At 42.8% G+C, this 22367-nt stretch overlaps 1 protein-coding gene across 1 annotated transcript; it reads right to left on the minus strand.

The window, feature by feature from the left end:
* Nucleotides 1-10234: 10234 nt before the first annotated feature.
* NDUFAF4 (NADH:ubiquinone oxidoreductase complex assembly factor 4) lies at nt 10235-16740 on the minus strand. Its single transcript, XM_074150653.1, has 3 exons — nt 16565-16740; nt 15857-15954; nt 10235-13662 (listed from the first exon to the last, which is right to left on the minus strand). The coding sequence occupies exons 1-3, from the start codon at nt 16689-16691 to the stop codon at nt 13366-13368; spliced, it is 522 nt and encodes a 173-aa protein (XP_074006754.1). The 5' UTR covers nt 16692-16740; the 3' UTR covers nt 10235-13365.
* Nucleotides 16741-22367: the final 5627 nt, after the last annotated feature.

Below are 22367 nucleotides of genomic sequence, written 5' to 3' on the forward strand. Positions count from 1 at the left end.
ATCAGCTTTTGTACTACTAATTATTTCACTCTGTGTTGTTTCAACAGACAGATTTAAAAATGAGATTATCCCATCTGTCTTAGCATATTTCATATGTCATTTCACATGCGATTTGCTACCTAAAACCAGCTTCTGCTATCTTTGTTCATCATATGCTGACAACACACGGTTGCATGGAAAAGGTGAAAATTGAGAAAAAAATGAGAACATTGGCTACTGTTCTGATAGCATTAATCCCTTTCATATTTTGCTTCTTTGCATGTATTCTGTGTTGCCCAAACTAAATTACTGTAGATTCTCCTAGGAAAGTATCGCACTGAATGTTGTGTGATTTAAATACAGCTAGAGACCGCAAGGGGCCTTGCTAGAGAGCGGGTCAATGCGCCGTGCACTTTCTGGAGCTGTTGAAAGGTGCAGAGATCAGAAGATGCTGATCTAGCCCGACACCTTCAGAATAAACACTGTGTTCAAAATGCCCTCCTTCTTCTCTTGCGAGAATACAAGCGACCACTCTTATTGAGAGGGGGCTGCCTTCACACTGCAGATTGTTTTTCCCCCACAGATCATTGGAGTGGCGAAATGTGCCCTCCTGGCAGCAGGGCAGGAGGCCAATGCTGGCTGCTGGAGGTTCCCGGGAGCTCTTCCAGGCCCTCAGTCCATCACCATGATGGCACCGAGTTGGAATGGCACCATCCATTCGCTGTCAGGGTGCATCATAACCTGCCACGTTCAAAGGGTCAGCGCTCTCTGACAAAAGGCACCTCTGTGAGGTTGTTTATTTTCAAACCTCTCTGGAATGAAAGGAGATGCTTTCAGGTCTGGGAAAGTACGTATCGCATTCAGGAACCAAATCAGGATGATCTGTCCATAGATAATTCAAGTTGCAATTCTGGTTTTGAGATACCTAAGGAATATATGAAACGAATGTAAAACTAAAGTTGTTTCTTTTCTGAGAGGGCACTGTGGCTGAATGGAAACCATGGTAACTAGGATGGCATATGCTGGTACCTTGTTCCTGAGTGATAAAAATGCACACAGAGTAGGCTTTGTGCTTAGCAACAAAACCTAATCAACCAAGTTTTCAAATAGCCCTTCCCTTTAGCCCTCCATTGCAACTGCCATCCTTGTCCCATACAGTTCGTGTGCCCAGTTTTTGTGCTTTCACGTTCACTAATCCATCCTTTAGGCATTCATTAAGCAGTACAAAATCCACTGCACACAAAAGAAAACGGTTTATTCTTGTTGGCCGTTGCTTTAGAAGAATACACAACTCGGATCTCCTTCCCTGTAGAGCTGTTGTGGAGTGGGACTCATCCTTGGCCAACATGTTGGATGTTCACTTTAATTAGAATATGTGCATCTAAAGATTGTTGTAAACACTTGCTGTTAATAGCACATTACTCCCTGGTTTACAATGGGAAATAGAAGCAATTTTAATACATTTAATACATTAAGCTGTACATTTTAAGTCCTGTTAGGGCAGCACACTGACAAAAATTAATTAGGGAAATTCTCTAATTAGCATACATTGGCTGCCATACAAATCATGTTGGCATGAAAAATGGGAATAATGCAAATTCTACTCTACAGTGATGATTAAATATTTTCTAAACACTAAAAAATATTATACAAATCTTTGATACCTACTCTGTGTGGCAAATCTGGATGAGGGTCCAATTTATTTATAATGACAAGTGAAAAGAGATGAAGTATTGCTGCTTTCTAGTTGTTGATGGTACATGTTAAATAGGCTGACTATCACAGAATCAGAGAATAGTTTGGGTTGAAAGGGACCTTTAAAGGTCATCTAGTCCGACGTCCCCTGCAATGAGCAGTGACATCTTCAACTAGATCAGGTTGCTCAGAGTCCGTCCAGCCTGACCTTGAATGTTTCCAGGGATGGGGCATCTACCACCTCTCTGGGCAACCTGTTCCAGTGTCTCACCACCCTCATTGTAAAAAATTTCTTCCTTCCATCTAGTCTAAATCTACCCTCTTTTAGTTTATAATCATTCCCCCTTGTCCTATTGCAACAGTCCCTGCTAAAAGGTTTGTTCCCATCTTCTTGTAGACCCGCTTTTGGTACTGTAAGGCTGCTATAAAGTCTCCCTGGAGTCTTCTTCTCTTCTCCAGGCTGAACAACCCCAACTCTCTCAGCCTGTTTTCACAGGAGAGGTGCTCCATCCCTCTGATCATTTTTGTGGCCCTCCTCGGGACCTGCTCCAACAGGTCCATGTCCTTCTTATGTTGGGGCCTCCAGAGCTGGACGCAATACTCCAGGTGGGTCTCACCAGAGTGGAGTAGAGGGGCAGAATCACCTCCCTCGACCTGCTGGTCACGCTGCTTTTTCATCTCACATGCAGATGCTTTCCTCAGCAGAGGCAGGTGAAATGCCTTTATCCTTACCTGGGATTTAACTGACCCGCATAACAGAGCCAGTATCTGCCACAGCACAACCTCATGATCCAGAGATTTTACAATCTCTCTCGGGAGACTGTACAAAAGAACAGGAATATTATGTCTTTCCTAACATGGTTTAGCACACAGTAAGCTTAGACTGTTCCCAAAATCTAAGCTATTACATTAACGCTAGAATGATAATATTGTGTGTGTCTTTTTCCATCGTGCAGAAATAAATCATATTTGTCTGTAAGCAACATATCTTTTTTCTCTTTTTAAAGTTCTCTGTCATTTACTGACTCAGGGTGTACAGTGTCCGAGATTTTGTAATGTAGCATAATGCAATATCACTGTGTGTTAAAAGAAAATCTCGAGGGTGTTAGACTAATTGACTTTATTAAGATCATCTATACTTTAACAGTGTTCTCACATGGTCAGATCAATAGCACATGATTAGAGGATTATTATGCTTTTTACTACTCGGAAATCCTCACAGGGTGCCACTTCACGCTTTCATAGAAGAGTATGTTTCAATGTTTTTCATCCCTCAGACAAAAAAAAAGTGAACAACAGAATCTGAACTGAACTAGCCTTATTTCTGAGAAATTTACAGAGGCCTCAGAGCTAATCTTAAGACCTAATTGTGCATAATATCTGTCGGTGGAAACCTGACCGTTTATGTAAATAAATATTCACATATCCAAGTGCAGGATCAGGACTGGAGGGTCTATCTCATTCCATTCCCGTGATGAGGATAACGGTGCCCCCTGCACCGGCACAGGCTCAGCTTCACCAGTTCTCCCACAGTTCTATCGTGCCAGTTCAGAATTTTTCAGCTTTCTTTTATCATTGGCTTGAACTTAAGATGAACCCCTACCAGAAAGACAAACGTGTCTATGCCACGGAACCATCAGAGAGAGTCTTTCTGGAGTGATTTAAGTGATATAATGACAACAATTTGGTTTATGCTGCTCGTGCAATGATCAGAAAAATAGAGGCGTCAGTCACCGCACCCAGATTCCTTCATGTGTCTGATGCAGACCCATTAGAGGCATTAAGAAACTGTGTGCATTTTTTGCGCGTGGTATCTTTGTGAAAATGTGGGAGGCTTGAAAGGAAAATGTCAACTCATTGTGCCTGGGTATCAATACTATCAAAACTAAGAATCAAAGCATCATAAATTATGAAGTGGATCTATAAGACTTGTTTCCGACTATTTCATAAAGTCTGTGACCGTAGAAAATGAGTAACAACTGTGGATCTTTTAAGCACTCAATAAATGGAAACGATTCTTTTCATAAAGTGCTCTGACTGTTATGTGGATCCTGTAACCTTATTACCAGAAAATGTTACTACAGAAGAATTGCTAAGGGAAGAGGAGCAGTTGTGAGCTTACATATAATTTTTCTACATTACTGTTCATTAAATAAAATAAGGCAATATTATTTCCGTTGGTAAACCACCGAGAAAAAACAGGGATAAGTTTTGTTGGGATTTTTGCTCTTGTTTCCCTGTTCTCCCACCCAGAGCGCCCGCTGCTGCTTTCCAGAGATGAATGCATTGCCTGGTACTAGGTATATACAGAGAAAACACACAAGCTGGCCAATCCTTAAATTGTCTATTTGTATTCTGTTGAACGATTCCTTTGTCTTTTAAGCTATATTTTAGTACCTTTTCTCTCCACTTGTGTCTTACAGGTGAGGTCAGGTGTTGGAACAGGAATCAGAAGGATGACATTCCAAGAACAGGAGTAACGCATAGATGGATGGAGTCAAATTTCTTTCCCCATAATTTTTAATGTTTGGGTGACGCTGGGAGACGTTTGATTGAGCATAGGCAATTTGGAGTCACTCTTCCCAGAGTCATGCAGCAGAACACAACAGGTAACAGTCACAAGTTGCAACAGGAAATTTTGCCTAACTATAAATAAATTACTTTTCCCATGAAGACAGTTAAGCACTGGAATCAGTTTCCCAAGTTGTGGAATCTCCAGCCTTGGAAGTAGTCAAAGCTTGACTGCTGTCCTGGTTTGAGGTAAAACAGAACTAATTTTCTGTTCAGTAATTTTTCCTTTTTAGCTGGGCCTCTTCTAACTAACTAAACTCTGAAATTAACAGCATATTGTTCAGAAACTGCTCGCTCTCACAGTGATAAGACCTGATAATACCAAGGAATGGGATGCAGAGAGGCCCTTGCTTACACTTATTGCTATAACAACCAAGGTCAGGTAAATTTGTTATTTGCCCCGTTGGAGGGTTGGAAGCGGAAAAGCGTAGAGGGGTCACACCTGTGGGGAGGAACGGACAGGACAGGTGACCCAAAACTGACCAACAGGGTATTCCATCCCATCTGCATCGTGCTCAGTATAAAAGCTGAGGGATCAAAGGGTCATCTCTCTTCCTTCAATGGCCGACATCTGAGGAGGACCCTGTCTGTTCGTCTGCCTTTGATCCCGATCCGAGCAATCCTGATTCCAGATCCAGAATCCAGCTCCTGTCCATCACCGAGTCCAGCCTGGGACTTTCCCCTGTGCCTGCTAGTGACGTGATCATCACCCTGGGAGCTTGATACGGTTTTGTATATACTGTATATTTTTTTTCTTCTTTTTTTTTCCTTTTTTTTTATTATTTATTATTTCATTATTTATTAATATTTTCATTAAAGTAGTTTAGTTTTTTCTAAACTGATAAATCTCTTTTATCTCTTCCTCTCCTCTCTTTTCCATAGTGGGGGGGAGGGGCCATCTGTCGCTCTGATTGGTTAATCTGGTCAAAACCACGACAACTGCACAAGATAAATTATTCCCTTAAGATCTAAATTATTCTGTGATTCTGTTAATTCAAAACTGTTTACAACACGGTGCCCAATGTGTTGATGTAGGAAGTGGTCTGCCTCTTTCCCAAAAGAAATGCTCAGTTCTCCTTCCACGGAGATCATTCCTCGTCCCTATAGCCATTAGATCCCAAATGCCTAGATGGCCAACTGTACTTGACGTCCGTGGAGGTTGCCCCGGCCCCTGTTAATACTGTCATCCAGCTCCCCCAGGTCAGTGAGACTCCAGTACTCATTATTCCAGTGCAATTGCCTTTGTATTACCTTAACGGACTAAGGACAAGCTCCGAAAGTACTACAGAAATTATAGATGCTGCTGATGGTCTGCATTTTTATAAGTAAAATTAAAAAGTGAAATAGAAATATTATTGTAGAGTGGCAAAAGACACATATGTAAAAAAGCACGCCTAGGAAGAGTCAAAATTAATTTCTCATAGTATGCCTATAAATTTTTGATTCCTACTCTGCTGCTAGCAGACCTCAGGAAAAAATAAGACAATATAATTCCTAATGGTAAACCAGAAAAAACCATAGCAGTAAATTAAGTAACGCTTTGTGTGATGACTTCTCTAAAAGCTATGGGGTGAGGTGTCCCTGCAGAACACAGCCAAAACAAATATTATTCTTGTTTTCATAGTTTACGTTTAGGTGCATAGTGGTAACTCACCTTCTCAAACGATGCAGTTGTGTCCCCTGAGCCTCCCCTGCATAAATCTCATGATATTCTGATAAATCTCTGGTGGCACTTAAAAGCTTTGCTAGCTAACAGTGTAAGAAAAGAGGCCACCTGCAGCACATATGGACTTGGCAGGGCTTTCAGAAAAAAAAGTTTTATTTGGGGAGAGGGGTTATTTGCAAGGATTCAGCAACAAAATCATCTGCCTATATCCCCTCCACAGCCTGGAACTCCATTTTTCTCCGGCGTATCTAGTGAAGGGATGCAACAGAAAAGCTCTTCTCTCATCTTTAAGCCACGTTTTTTTAGCTGAATCTTTAGATACCACTCTGCAACCATAGAAACAGTTTGACCAATTGGAACGCACACTGGATTTTTATCTCTCAGGTAATCACTTTTCCTTATCATGGAAATAACTTGAAACCAGTAGCGTGCAAAGTTAGTTCAGATTCAAGTTGTCTTCCACTTGAAACAAGCCTTTGATCAAGGCTGCACAAATGCAGTGTATCTGTCTCTAGTGCGCGGTGTAGAAAGGACGTAGCATTTGAAAATCCAACATGAAACGTTCTTCAACCTGACATTTTAATCTATTTGTCTGCTATTTTTCTCCTTCATTCAGGAAGCCGAGATGATCGGAGCAGGGAAAGGCGAAGGAGGTGCTATCATTTCATCAAAGACAAAACATTACTTTAGCAAAGGCCTTTCATATTGTTAAAAAATAAAAAATAAATAAAAAAAAAGAAAAGGAAGTTGTCACAGAGGCAAGGTTAAATTCAAGACGGAAAGCAGTAGCACATCAAAAGCCCTACATAATTTATATTAATATAATAGTCTGCATTTTGACTTTAACTACATTTAGATTTTCATCTTGCATTTTCAGAAGTATCTAGCAGCTAAGATAGAGGGAGCAGTTTGTATTTCTCAAAAGTAGTATTTTAGGTTGCAGGAAACTGAAGGGGATTTGAGTAGCATGGTTCACACTCAGTTCAAGCTTTTGTTCTTGGCTGAGAACGAATTACACGTTTTTGGTAAAATTAAATGTTACAGGCTAGAGCACGATGTTGTAGCAAGGGGTGAATTCTGTAACAAGTTCCACAGCAGCAGAATTACAGAAGACACAACGTTTTGAGGCTAAAAATCCAACAAGGGTTTCCTTTAGTGCTCCGTCAGTAAAACTATGGTTTTTCCGTAGGGTATCTCCAAAACATTGCAGTTTCACCACTTTCTGGAGGCTAGAGAGTTGTAAGTCATGGAGCCTATACATCGCAAACAGGTATTTATGTTATTTGTTGAAAAAACAGACTTGCTTTTAGTAGTATCTTCTCAGCTTTTAATCACAGTTATGTGTCCATGATAAAATTAAAATCATTTTTAGTCAGAACGTATAAAATAGTACATTTCTTTCAAAAGGGTTAAGAAACCATGATTAAATGTCAACCTATTAAGAGTGTCACCAAAAAAATGGCTCCATTTCTCAAATTGCTACATTAACGGGAGCTTTGCAACATAAAGAAAGAGTTTAATATTGAAGTATTGCATGTCCAGGAGTGAGCTGATAGAATTTATCTTTGTGAAGTGACGACAACTGTGAGTTCATTCCCACACAGGAAATCTTTAACTGGTGACAGCTAATTGAGAAAGGCAGAACACAGTATGAAATTTATTCCCTCTTTCTTCCTCTGTGGAGGAGCAAAGGCAGTAGAGTGGCATTATTTCTTCCTGAAGACATCTTCAGTAGCCTGCTTTGCTTTGATTCATTGCTATTCAATGCACTCACTTTCTATTTATTCAAATTTCGCTGTAGCTTTAGGTAGACAGTAAATCAGCCTCACTCATTGTACACAGTTAATTGTCTATCTGTGAAACAGGACTAGAAACCTGACAGATGATACTCGTCAACGAAGTAGCGAGAGGAGTGGGAGGACTGGAATTAGGTAAGGATGGGAATGGCAGTCACTAGGATGGGACAAACTTTTCAAGATCAACTAAAGCTAAATACATAGTTTCCCCCTTGTTTAGCAAAGCAAGGGGTATCTTTGGTGTCCGAACAAAATATTTTCTCTTCCATCTGAACTGTTCTCAGAAATAAATGTCATCTCATACCACCATGCCAAAATATTTTATTACAATATTAAAAATAGGTTTTAGAGTATGCTTCTCCCATCCCAAATCAGATAACTTGGACATAACGTATTTCGAAAATTCAGAGACGTTTTGGTGCCTCTGCACATTCAGCTTTTTGCCCCTAAATTGTGCACAAAAGCACACCCAATTTTAATAACTTGTTTCCCCCAGTGGATGTGGCTGATAATAGAAATAAGCTGAATATACGCTGGCTCCAACCAAAGGGTACCCACTGATGCAGACAACAGTAAAGACTGTTTCTGCATCTCAGTTGTAAATACACCTGTTTTGTTTTCTGCCACGCTGGTGAATTAAAGCGGTTCATAAAGCGGTCTGCCAATTGCCTGAGCTGGCAGAAAGCGAGGAGGTGGGCTGTAGTCGGCTGGGAACAGGGGTAGGAGCGTAAGGGACAAGCAAGGGGTCCTTCCCCGAGCAGAGTGAGCCCTTCCTGCTCCCACTGTGCTGCAGCCCCTGCCGCTTCCCACCTCAGCCCCACCAAGAGGGACATCAGCTCTGCTACGCTTGGTGCTCATGAAGGAAAATTCAGTACAAACCTCTCACATACAAACATCGTTTTCTTTTCTCCTTGACTAAAAAGAGGTAGCTTAAAAGCTTAAGAGTGTGCTGGAAGGCTACAGGCTTTTTGTACTGAAGTTCCCTCTGACGAACATGGACAGAGAGGTAAAACTCCTGCCTCACAGCTCCAGTCTTGCTGTCTCGGCATCAGACTGCCAGAACCTACGCTACGATTAATACACGGCGAGACAGCACAAGATGACTTGGTTTCACGTATCCCAAAAGAGCAGCTTTTGAAGACGTATGAAAAGCTACATCCCTTTTGAAAATCTGTCCTATTCATAAGCTCTGCGGAGCAAAACGTCCTCGGTTCTCTCATCTTTACTTCAGCAGATGTGCTACTCCTAGAAGGCAGGAGAGCTCTGTAGAAATAAAACAGGTTGTTGATACTGAAAGGGCAAAACACAACCAACGTTTGCATATGGGCCAGTAAAAAGCAAAGCGTGCACCTGCATAAAGTTTTCGTAGCAGAGAAGACTGGCTGGAGAAGGCTAGCGGAATGGGACTCTCCCAGAAAACATGGTTAAGTGAGCTACTAGACTCCTCCTAAGGAGACATTTTTGGAAAAATTCAAGGCAGGAATTCCAGAATACCTGCCGGAACTCCCCTGAAGAAACTCGATTTTGTATCTGCCCGGGAATGTAACCCTCATTTCCGAATGAGGCTCAGCCTGTCCTGTGTACTCGCTCTGTCTTAGTGCCCAAGGTGGCCCTGGCTTCATTCAGTGACATCTGGAAAATGGGTCTAATAATGCCACATACAAAGAAGTTTGGCCGAGGCCAATGGGATGAGGTTCAATAAGGCCAAGTGCCGGGTCCTGCGCTTGGGTCACACCAACCCCATGCAGCGCTACAGGCTTGGGGCAGAGTGGCTGGAGCTGCCCGGCAGAAAAGGACCTGGGGGTGTTGGTCAGCTGTCGGCTGAACATGAGCCAGCAGTGTGCCCAGGTGGTCAAGAAGGCCAACAGCATCCTGGCCTGTATCAGGAACAGTGTGGCGAGTAGGACTCGGGAGGTGATCGTCCCCCTGTACTGGGCACTGGTGAGGCCCCACCTCGAGTGCTGTGTCCAGTTTTGGGCCCCTCACCACAAAAAAGACATTGAGGTGCTGGAGCGGGTTCAGAGAAGGACAATGAAGCTGGTGAGGGGTCTGGAGAGCAAGTCTTGTGAGGAGAGGCTGAGGGAGCTGGGGTTGTTCAGCCTGGAGAAATGGAGGCTGAGGGGAGACCTTATCGCTCTCTGCAACTACCTGAAAGGAGGGTGTACAGAAGTGGGGGTCGGTCTCTTCTCCCAAGTCACAGGCAACAGGACAAGAGGAAACAGCCTCAAGTTGCACCGGGGGAGGTTCAGGTTGGATATTGGGAAAAATTTTGACACTGAAAGGGTTATTAAGCATTGGAATGGGCTGCCCAGGGAAGTGGTTGAGGCACCATCCCTGGAGATGTTCAAAAGACGGGTTGACACGGTGCTTAGTGACATGGTTTAGTGATGGGTTTTTTTATCAGAGTTAGGTTGACGGTTGGACTGGATGACCTTAAAAGTCCCTTCCAACCTAGACAATTCTATAATTCTAAGTTTGTTAACTGTCATTTGTGTGTCATTTATGCTAGAAATGAAACAACTCCCTTACAAACTCACCAAGTTCATACTTTAATTTACATTAATTCGACAAGAACAAAGAAGTTTGAGTGAGGCAGATTGTTCCCTACCAAATGCAACGACTCTATATGATGGCCAGAAACATCTGAGCTAAATTTGGTGCACCACATAGATGGCAACGAAACATCAAAAATTTGGCACATAAACAGCCCCAGAAAACTGAATTGCAGGTTCCCACTAATTTCCCATAATGACCTCTTCAAAGCAGTTCCTTGAAGAGTACCTTTTCCTGAAGTTGATGGCCAAACAGCAACAGGAAAGGGATATAGCCATAAGCAAGTTAAAACGGCCAAGAACATACCGCTATTTTTCCGATTAGAAGTTGCAACAAAACCAGAAGGTGGTAAGCAGGCAAGATAACCGATGAGTAAAAAGCTACTTGAAATAGGAAGAAAGGAAATAAACATTTTTAGATTCAACAGCGAGAATTGTCTTCTCCCAAACACCGGCCCTAAAGGCAGCGTTATCTTCAAACACGTACTCACTTCAGCGCAGCTTAAGCACACACCTACGGTAGCCTACACAGGAAAAGATGGTCTCATTCAGAGTGCTTGATCAGGGATGGGCTTTCCCAGCAGAGCTCCTGGATCTTCCTGTCAGCTTTGGACAAGTAAAACACTCCCTGTCTGAAGAGCCAGTGAAAGCTGAACATTCAGACTGTGGATAATTTGGATAGATATAGATTTTTCATGATCCCATACCATCAATGATGCGTTCACAATGCTGGTTTGACATTGCCCAGCAGGTGGGGCAGGTGACCAGCAGAAGAGACTGCATGTTGACAGCAAACTGCATTGTGTCTAATTTTCCTGGAGTGAACGCGCTGTGCTGGAGAAGTTCCCTGCTCCAGAGAAGCCTTCTGGGCCACCGGGAGTTCACCTGCTTCCAGGGGGATGAATCTCTGGCCCACCTCTGTGCTGTGGGACCTGCCCGCTTCCCCACTGGGGACAATGTATTCTGAGGACAAGATCCTGGCTCCAGAGAAACCGGAGATAGATAGCTTTGCAGTCATCTCATTCACGGGAAGGATTTTGTCCTGAAGGTATGGTTGAAGCATTGAGCATGACGAGCACCAAACATCCCAAAGCACGTGCCCCTTGAACAGTGTAAGCAAAGCAGCAGCATATATACCATATAGACATGTATATATATATATATATATGTGCACACACACCGTAATGCCTCTAAGGACAGGGTACTGTCACGGTGTAGGCACATCACAAGACGGTTGACAGAGGCAGACAAAAGCAGCGAAAATACAGACCAAGGTAGTCCAGGGGCATGGTCAAACTGCTGTCTGCTGCTGATCGTAAAGTGAGTTTTTAATCAATTCCAATACCTAATTAAAGATTCATTTTTAAGGAAGGAAATGACAGTGCCTCCAGTAATGACACCAGTATCTGTACCGAATGCATTCCACAGCTGTTCTCTGAATATTACCTTAAATATTACCTTAGGAAGAACAGTACTCAAACAATAAAGTATTTCTGTTGCAACATTCTATAAAACAGAGCATTTTGTGGAAAACAAAAGAATCGTCCTGTGGTGCGTAACTCATATGCATCAGAGTGCACCTCTGTCCCCATTACATTCCAGGAAGAATGACAAGCCTGTCCCCAGTCCACACGTCCAAATAACTAACAATTTCCAATTTTTATACAACGCACTTAGGTGTCATTTCCACTAAGGTACAGCATCACGTACTTCGGAAATGAATCCAGGGAAACCTTGAATGCACTGCGGCAAACTGTACTGGAAATACCTTCTTCCATCTCAGACAGAGAAGCGGAAAGAATCTTGCTGTGAAAAGGCAAAGCCGATGATCTTCTTTGTAAGATATTTACCAGAGTCGGAAATTTAAGACCTTAAGTTACATTGTAGGCCTGGTACCGACTTCCATCCTCTTTATAAATTCAGCTTTTTTGGTGATGGGCACCAGGAACGTTAGCGCCGCGTACAATGAACGGTTTGGTTTTGTTTTTTTTTTTTTTTAATAAAGGCAACCATAGTACATTCTTAAATATAATTTGTGATTATTACACACACACCAGCTTATCTGGAAAACACAAACCAGTTTTCACAACAGCATCAATCATCAGTGCAAAATTTCTTCCTTACCTACACAGACCTGAACAGTGACGGTATCGGGAGGGTTACAACCACAGTTACCTCCTCGCACTCTGCAACCTCCTTTTCTAACACTGGGAAAGGAACATGACCCCACGTCAGCCCACATTTGGGTAAGGCAGACAAGGCCTCCATGGGGAAACCCGGCTATTGCGATGGGACAGGCAGACATCGACAGAACATCTACTAGTGGGTCCAATTAGTAGATTCAGTTGCATTTGATAGCTACCCATTAATTATAATATGAACAATTACTTTTTCCTACAGGTGCCAGAAACTGCTGCAAGAGACTGATGCTAGAAGATCATCGCTCTTGACTGACGGACGGTACCTGGGGAGGTACGGACATTTAAGCCAAATCAGAATAGAGCGGAAGAGGAGCTACACCGTCAGCCATTATCGTTCCAGCATCAGGAAGAGGCCTTCTTGCTATTCACCTTCTTTTTACTTTGACACAGCTGAATTTCCCAAATCTCCTTGCGGTTAATCTTCTTTACAAAGTAGAAACACTATTCCATTTTTATACAAAAGAAAAGCAGCTGTTTGTATGTAGAGACACCTCGAGAGCAAGTCCTCGAAGGAACACTGTGGCGTGAAGGTGCAGAGCTAACAGACACAGGGCACTGATTTAGCTGAAGGCTGGGAAGTCTCTGCTAAGAAAGGCAATCTGTTAAGTTGAAGTTCTCACTAGATCTTATATGTTTTAACTGAGCCCGTAACACGTGAATGGGATAATCGGAATCATGTGACATGCTGAACTTAGTAGTTATAGTCTGGTTTACAAACTGTATTCTCTAATTGCTGCTTTTAATTGGAGCCACCCAATATAGAATGGAATGGCTTGAATACATCCTACTGGTACAAGGAAGCAGCCTTGTTGGATGACACGTTACCGACTCTTTTCAGACACTGAATATACTCAAGAATAAAATTAAGACACGAGTAAGATCACACAAGGTTTTGGTAATTATTTTTATGTTGGTTTTATAGCTTTTTTGGTTTCTTTAGGAAATTCCTGCACAGCAAAAGGAATGAAGAATTCCAGAAGAGAGTTGACCTCCTTCAGTTCCAGACTGTATTCCACTGCTATTTTCTCTGCAGTCCATATTTGAGGATGAAGTTTATGATTATTAAGAAGTGTCAGAGCCTCCACAATGGAAATTTTGCCTTTGGGAACTTTCTGAATATCTAGATCTCCCAAGTTGCCTAGTTTTGTAAGTCTCTTTTCCTCCTGTTTACATGGAAGATGTTCACCACCTCCACCTTTTACCTAATTGTGGGAAGGAAAACAAAAAGAGCTTAACAGCAGTTCTGTTCACTATGCGTACTGTAGCAGCCAAGCTGTTTTCCTAAATATGGCATTTACTGTTAGCTTTCCCCATTTTCACAGAATAAAAAATTTTAAAAATGCTTAGCCAGCCTCGCTTTCTTGATACCAGAAAAATTGTCCGTTGTTCCACAACCACTCCATTCATGATGTCAACCCCCACCCAAATTCTGAAACGCCACCATCCACTGAATACCATTGAATGTCGTACCAATTCATACAAGTCAAACTACAATTTTGGTAGCCAGAAATAAATGGAGATAACCTAACATTTGGTACTGATTCATGGCATAGGGGAAAAAACAAAAGTCACACTACAAATTGGTATCCTTCTGATACCACTGGAAATCCTTTTCATATAGTCTCTCCCTTTCATATTCAGATTTTAGCTTTGCAACTAAAAGATATCCCTTCTTTTGCTCTGTCTAGAGAACAAGCTTCACTGGACAAAAAGAAACTATTCTGCAGCATCACACGAAGTTTAATTCCCATGACTACTGCAGTGCTCAGACACGTGAAGTCTCTTCTCCCAAGTCCCTTCATATTTCCAAGTCATTTCCAAACCAGCTCTGCTTTCCCCATATTGCCTTTCATTAAGATTTAACAGTGAATGACGCTGCAAAAGAGACACAATGAAAACCTTTCTTAAGTTTAAGAAAAAGTATGGCCATCAATTAGCCCACAGACACTCTGTATTAATTTATAAGCCGAGAAAACTTATGTGGATGTTACAGCATCTATAACTGTGTGACTGTTTCTGAACACAAAGAATGTTTGATGGTGCTACCAGTTCTCCATTTATTCCTTTTTATTTTGTGCTAAAACTGTGCTCAGATAATGAACAATTTTTCAAGTCTTAATAAAATGATCTGTCTCTGGGTATCTGCCACTTCAGGAATTAGAATTGGTGCTTTTCCACTTACCGCAGACAGACATACCAAATATACATATAGGTATGTATACATACACGATGCACAAAGCATTCAGAGTAACATCAGGAAAGGAAGGAAGCTTTGAGATGAAGTTTTGCCCACAAGGCTCCATGCTAACACATGAATCACGCTCTTCAGAACAACTGCAAGTAGACACACCACAAGAGCAACTCTGAAGTGGCAGCAGCCGCAGAGCAGGCACAGAATCGGGCACTAAGACGCGCTCCACTTTTGGCTTTTTCTCAAATCAATCTTGACGGGATTACAAATGGAGGTGTTGAAAGATATCTAAATTAGACCTTCAGTACTTCAAGATTAGAGTCCTAACCTCCCTTATAAAAATTAAAGATAGAGATTACTTGGAAACTTTACGGAGAGACTGCAGAAATCTGTTTGCATTTGAAGATATTTTTAATCTTGAATAGGAAGTACTATGAAAGTGGCACATCAGAGAGACTTCGGAATTTAACTGCTAGATGATTATGAAACTTTTATTACTGAATGAAACAGCTAGAATAAAATGATCCAATAATGCAACAGGTATAAAGCACAAACCATAATGTAACAAAGTGGAAAAAAGGAGACTGAACCCCAGTCTGCATATTACTGGAAGGGGTACGCCTTGCTTTCCAAGTCAAAGACCACAGCCATTGGCAATGAGGAAACTGATCACCAGACAAGCCAGGTTATGCAGAAAAAAACCTAAGTCACTTCCTCAGCCACGTGAGGAAAAGTCTCTGCATAGTACAACATTAGCGTCAGTAGTTAAAGACTCCACTAAAATGTTAATGCCTTTGTCTTCTACCACATCCACGCTCCCACAGCAGTCCCAATCTCTTATAACAACTCTACAAGAGATCTCTGGCAAACTCCTGCATCTTTGCAAAAAGCTGGCCAACCATCCTGCCTTTGAGGAAGCAGAAGTGGGAATTTAGGTGAAAAGCAAAATAAGATCAACATGATGTTAAAAAGGAAGACTGTGTAAGCATTTAGAATGTTGTATAACCACAATCTGTCACACGTTCAAGACCCGGGGCCAAACATAGTCAGTGCTACTGATATCAGTAATGAAAATATCACTTTTATCTATAAAAAAAGGTAGCTTTTAGGCACTAAGAGAGCATTTTTCTTTATACGGAATTTGTGCTGAGTTTGAATACCACAAAGCTGATGCTGGTATGCCTCCTACAGAGGGACATACTCACCTGCACCGGTGGATCTCTGGACTCAACATAAACATCTTTTAACAAGGTGAGGAGCCTATCGTCCTTTCTGTAAATCTCTTCTTGTATCTCTGGACGGACTAAAGACAGTGGAGAGAAGAAGGGGAAAAAAGAAAAAAAAAAAATCGAGAAGAGACAGTTCTGAGTCAAATTGTTTCCTTTCTGTTAGTTCTAAGAGCGTAATCCCTTCCCCGGAGGGACGGCACGACTCCCAACACACGGCGCTTCTTTCTCGGGCAGGTTTTCATTTGTGCCCCAGCTCCAGCGCTAACAACGCCGCTCCATACGGTAACGCCAACGGGGAAAAGCACTCGCTTGCGGCCCGCGGAGGGGGCCGGCTACTGCCGCCGCTGGGCGAGGGCCGGACCCCTCTGGAGCCCGCCGTCCGCGGTCCGGCCTCCCCGCTCGCCTTCAGCCGCGGCCCCGGCCGTCCCTAGCAACCGCCCCTAGCAACCGCCGCCGACTACGACTCCCAGCATGCCCCGCGCGGCCGGCCGCCCCGCTCTCAATGTCACCGGCCACACGCCGCCCCGGGGGCCGCCACCGCCCCGGCGCCTCACCCACGCAGCCCGTCCCCAGCACCCGCGCTCCCCCTCCCGTGCCTCGGCCTCCCCGCCGGCCCCACAGCCGCCGGCCCCACCGCCGCGCCGGCAAGCCCCTCCGGCGCCGCCCCGCGAGGCCGGCACCCACCGGCCAGCTCGTCCAGGCGAGAGGTGGGATGCCGCGGGGCGGGCGTGGGCTTCTCCTTGCTGATCTCGCGGCGGGCCCGGCTCTCCAGATTGAAGGTCCGGAACACGCGGGTCAGCCGCCCGCCCATCGCCGCCGCCGCCGCCGCCGCCACCACCCGCGCCGCGCCTGCGCGGACCGGCGGCGCACGCGCAGAGGGCGGGCGGCGGGAAAAGGGGCCGGGCCGGTTCCGTCACGCGCGGCGGCGGCGGCCGCAGCGGGAAAAAACAACCAACCGAAAACCCCCAAACAAACGAAAAACCAAGAAATGGGCTCGGCCCGGCGCCCGCCATCCGCGGGGCAGAGCTGCGGTTCGGCCTGACACCGCGCCGCGGGGGCCGACGGCGAGAGGCCGCTGGGTGTGCGGGACACGTCTCGCCCTCTTCAGGCTTTCCACGTTTTGACGTGGATAACGGTAACGTGGAAGCATTTAGGGGTGTTGTGCCTCTTAGTCTCTCGTTAACTTGTGTACCGTTTCCTTATGGGCACCTCCCTGCCTTATTCAGTGACAGAAGATTAATTTTATAAGGAGATGTCATCTAGAAGACAAGAGTCCAGGTGGGAATCTGGACAATTCCCCGGTCCTGTTCAGAGTTTGGGGGCTACGCAGTGTTCTCAGGGTGCGGCCCCTCCGTTTTAGTCCAACTGAATAACCTTCCCGCTGACCTGCGTAAAAACTGCTAAACTGCAAGAGAGAGTTGAGAGAAAGTACTCGGCCTCGAGCCACGCAAGATAAGCTCTACGCTAAAATTGTAGACGGGGTAAAATCGTTCAGATGGAATCAGCAGTTTAAAGATTCAAGAAGAAAAATATGAAGCATGAAAAGAAATAAAATCCTCTGAGAGAAAGGAGGGCAGAAAGAGCAACGCTAAGGACTGTTAGCCTTGCGCAAGGAGCACGAGGGCCTGATGGTCCTCCACATGGTTGCAGGGTCAACCAAGACTCATGGACTGTCTGACCAGAGGATTAGTGGCTCATTAATTCTGGCTGTTGTGTATAAGCCAATAAGTAATTGCTTTATGGTTTTAAGTTGTGTATATACTGCTTGCAGGCTTTTAATGCATGCTAATAGTTCCTGAAGTGAATTAGAGCAGGAGTGTTAAGGAAGGAAAAAGTCCAACATCTTGCTGTGTTCTTTTTTAGGAGGAAAACATGCATTTTCTGCCCTTGGCTCCATCTAGTCATGGTTATTACTGTGGGTGTGCAAACTGTGAGTTTTCAGAACTTGGTCTACTAGTAGCGTTATTTAGTTATAGCAAGTCATGATGTTATTAAGGCTACAGTGTGCTTGGATGCTGCATAGGGAATGACAGTGCCTTCCTTAGAGGGAAGCCAGAAGACGAGCTGGTGGATGAGGAAAGCCAAATAGACTTACAAAGGCAATGCAGACAAGGTAGCGTAAGAATGGCCTGTGCCGGATCTCTGCTCTCTTGGGGAATCCTGAGGGTGCAGTTAGTTTCTCCAATTTTTCATTTTAAAGACTCTTGCTATCTGTAGGAGAAGAATAGAAACATGTCTTTCATTCATGTTCTCTGGTAATAAACTTAACTGACCCTATCTTATTTTAGGCACTGCATGTGTAGTGATGCTAAGAAGATAAGTGATATTAGTGATAGTAAGAACATAGACTCTGTTAAAAGCTGTTGAACTTAGACTGGTGGCAAGTTTAATTAAATACCAATAGTCAATTACTTGCTGACTTAACCTATGTTCTTGAGTACAGCATTTGATATTTTTGTAAGTGGTTAATTTATCTGGTACATCTGTAATGGTAAAATTCACATGGATACCTCTGGTGGTTGTAGACCCCTGATGTGTACTTCAGCATTTCTCTTGAGACATATTCTTATAAATCTGTCTGTGGATGCAAACCATTGTGCCAGATTTGGAGATAAAGATTCTCCCTTCAAAAGCTAAGAACCGCCAGCTTCTGGCGTCAAACTCAGCACAGGGCTTCTGTCTCCGTAAAGCCTGAATGTGACTTAACACTGCTGTAATATTTACTGACAGCAAAATAAATTCACTAGAAGTCAGTCAGTTAAAAATGAAGAGTGATGTCATGCTCTGCCTGACACTTCCTATCACTGAGGATGGCACAAGGCTGTTCTTTTTATCTATAAGGAAGCATCGGCGGTACAAGATTTTTATTCTGAAGAATCTTTCTTAGACTGTAGCAAGCAGAACTGAGATTAATAGTTTGGTATTTTACCAATATGACCATGTAAGTACCAATAAGCAAGAGCTTGGATTTTTTTTTCCATATAAAGTATCTGCAACTGTGATTATTAAAAAATGAATGTATAGTTCAAAGCATAAAAACTGTGTGTATTCAGCTTATACAACGTTACAAATGGGATGCATTTTTCTTCTACCAGGAGCCTGAATTTTGCCAGGGAATTTAAAAATAACAAAAAAGAAAGTAATTCGTTCTTTAACAAAACAGCCTATGAGAAGAACAGGAACTATCCAGCTGTGTTCATGCATACCAGCAACCTGTTCTCAACAGCAGAGAGCATCAAACACATCAGAGAAAAACACTGTAACTCGCAGAATATACATGTGCCCCTAGCTGCCATGCTAGATCTCCTTCTTAATCCTTTCACACCTCTGAGAGAAATTTCTAAAACTACTGTGCACCTAGAAAATAAAAAGTACATTTGTGACCATCCTTTGAATTCAGTTTTTCATCCCAATTTTGATTTTGTGTTGTGTGTTCTTCATTTTTTGTTCTCAGCTAGTTCTGTCACTGAATGGAAAATCAAAAATCAATTTCGGTAGTTAACTAGCATTGAAAGTCTGATTGACCTCTTGAAAATTCTCCTTAGAGAAAGGAGAATAGGAATGTTTGGTGTTAACTTCTTTTGCTGTGAAGTACTACTAGGGTTTCTCTGCTGTCTTTACCATTCAGAAAAGCAGGAATCAGAGTCCAAATGGGCAGGTAATCTCAGTGAAATAAGAGCCTTTTTTTAGTAGTGGGTGCTCAACTTGAGAATTTTTGAGAGGAGGCAGATGAGGTTTTCTATGTGATTTATGGTCTGGGAATGACCCAGAGGTCGGTTGACAACAGAGGAAAATTAGAAGTGCCCTTGTATAGCAGCGGCACAGGTTTTTATTTGTTTCTGTCTACTTTTTCTACCACTGGCACTATTTTCCTCTTCTCATATTTTTGTGGCATAATGTTTGTTCATAATTTATGGCAGTCTAAAGGGGTACTCTAGCAAATTAATGTATAATTAGGATTCGGGGAATTGAGTCCTCTGTCCTGACTACTGGTTTCCCAGTAAATACAATGAGAGCATTGATCCATTTGTTCCTTATCTCATCGGTGTTAGGCAGAACCAGAGAACATAGCATTAGCAAGAATTGATTATGAGCCAAGCAAAAATGACCGTCCTGCAACTGTGTAAAGACAAACTCAAGAAAGATGGACATTTAGATTACTGTTGCCTTTCGGTGATTTCTGGTTGCTCAGTTGCTTAATTCAGTTTGTTTCTGTGTTACTGGCTTCACCTGATCCATCTTTTGCTGGCGCTTGAAGTATCTACAAATACATGGAAGGCTTTTGCTGAATTCCAGGCTGTGATCAGTGTTACAGAACACTTGCATCTTTTCAAGGCTAGGTGGCTGCAGTGCTTTATTTAAAGGAGTTTTTGTCAAGTCCTTACATGGATGAAGTTTCTGGAGAAGGCAGCAGGCTCATGTTGACAGGCTCACACACCAGCCCAGACAGGTCACTGGCTCCTTGGCAGATAACATTCATTTCAAAGACATCACATCTAAATTCTCCTGATTAACTGTGGCTTGATATACCTGATGTCATCTTCCATAATTTTCCTATCTGATTGCTATATCTCAATTAGCAGGTTACTTTGACTTGGAAATGCACAGTAGGAGCCATCATATTTGAGAATGAGGCAGCCTGGACTGGAGTAATTAATTATAGCAATTACATGTGCATTTTAACTTCATTTTTACGCATAGGGTTCAGTTCCTTGTGCTCTTTTCTCAATGGCAATACTAGTTGAGAGAACTTACACCCTCATTCTGTCCTGTAACCCCGGCTTCGGTTCATCCTGCTCACCAGAGCAAGGGTTTAGGAACTTTTCTGAGCAAACAACATCAGATAGCGGGTCTGATTTAATAAAGAAGTCCCGTAGTTTTTCTAAGCCGTATCAGTTACTGATCACAGAATCGCAGAATGATATGGGGTTGGAAGGGAGCTCAGGAGATCATCTAGTCCAACCCCCCTGCCAGAGCAGGTCCACCTAGAGCAGGTTGCACAGGAACGCGTCCAGGTGGGTGTGGAATGTCTCCAGAGATGGAGACTCCACCACCTCTCTGGGCAGCCTGTTCCAGGGCTCTGCCACCCTCGAAGTAAAGAAGTTCCTCCTCATGTTTGATCATCCTTAGTCTGATTTGTTTGAAGCATACCAACAAAGCTTCTTAAATTATATTTCTCTAATATTTTTTATCACCAAGAAAATGAGTGATCATGAGGTCTGATGTGGGCACAATGTGTATTAAAGGCACAAGGAGGGAAAGAGGAACTTTCATTTTTAACCTATGACCAAAAGCAGGCTGAAGTAACTTAGTTGTTCAGCTCAGGTCTGATCAGATCTGAGCTGATTATGTCCTAAGAAGGACTACGCTTCTTTACCTAATAGATAACAATTTCTCTAAAGAAGCTGCTTTAAAGTGACGTGAGTTCTGTTTCAGTGTTTTTGGGAATTTTTTTTAGCTTCATCAGTTACTCTGAAATTTTCCAATTTAAATAATGTCATGCTGAAATCTCTTTTATGTCTGACTGAATGCTTCCGTGAAAACAGGGAAGAGGGAATCCAATCAATCTTTCTGCACTGGGAGCCTCAATTTAAGATAGTGACCCACTTCCACTTGCATATTGAAGCAAACTTTTTCCTATTTTATTTATTCCAACACTGCCATCTGCAATGCTAAAAGCAACATACAAAAATGGAATCCCTCTACTTATTGTGCCTAACAGGGATTTCTCAAACAAATATTTGAAGACAATTCTCAGTGTGATGTGTAATCTAGTCTTCAGTAAAGCTCTGATTTATCTCCAAATTCAGAAACATTGGTAGCAAATAGGAAACCAGCTTAATGTGCTATCATCTTTTTCTTTCTGAATTCCCCGCTCCTCCCTGAACTCAAATTGTCTACCAATTATTAACTTGAAATTAGACCGTAGCTAAAAGTTTGTGGGCATCCCGTTCTTCCTCTAATGTTTTTTTTTTTTTTTTTTTTTTTACACTACATCAAAATGTTTCTTTACATTGTGTTTGCCATATTTCATAGAATCATAGAATGGTTAGAGTTGGAAGAACCCTGAAGATCATCTAGTTCCAACCCCCTGCCATGGGCAGGGACACCTTCCACTAGACCAGGGAGGTTGCTCAAAGCCAGGTTGGGCTCAAAGCCCCATCGACCCTGGCCTTGAGCACTTCCAGGGATGGGGCATCCACAGCTTCTCTGGGCATCCTGTTCCAGTGCCTCAACACTCATATTTATGCTGTATCAATCAATATCTTTTTCTGACTAAGTTTGTGTTACACATGTAAAGATCTGCTGTGAAAGTAACAAGCGAAAACCAAGGATATGCAACTGTCTTAAACTATAAGCACATTAAAAGAAAAAAAAAAAAGTGAACACAAACCATAGCGATACCTGTTAAAACAAATGCCTCTTAGTTTTTGCTAAAAAAATACTGTTTAAAATCACTAACATAATTATTTTCTGTGAAAGTTAC

The sequence above is a fragment of the Numenius arquata genome, chromosome 7, assembly GCF_964106895.1.
Source record: "Numenius arquata chromosome 7, bNumArq3.hap1.1, whole genome shotgun sequence".
Classification (NCBI taxonomy): Eukaryota; Metazoa; Chordata; class Aves; order Charadriiformes; family Scolopacidae; genus Numenius; species Numenius arquata.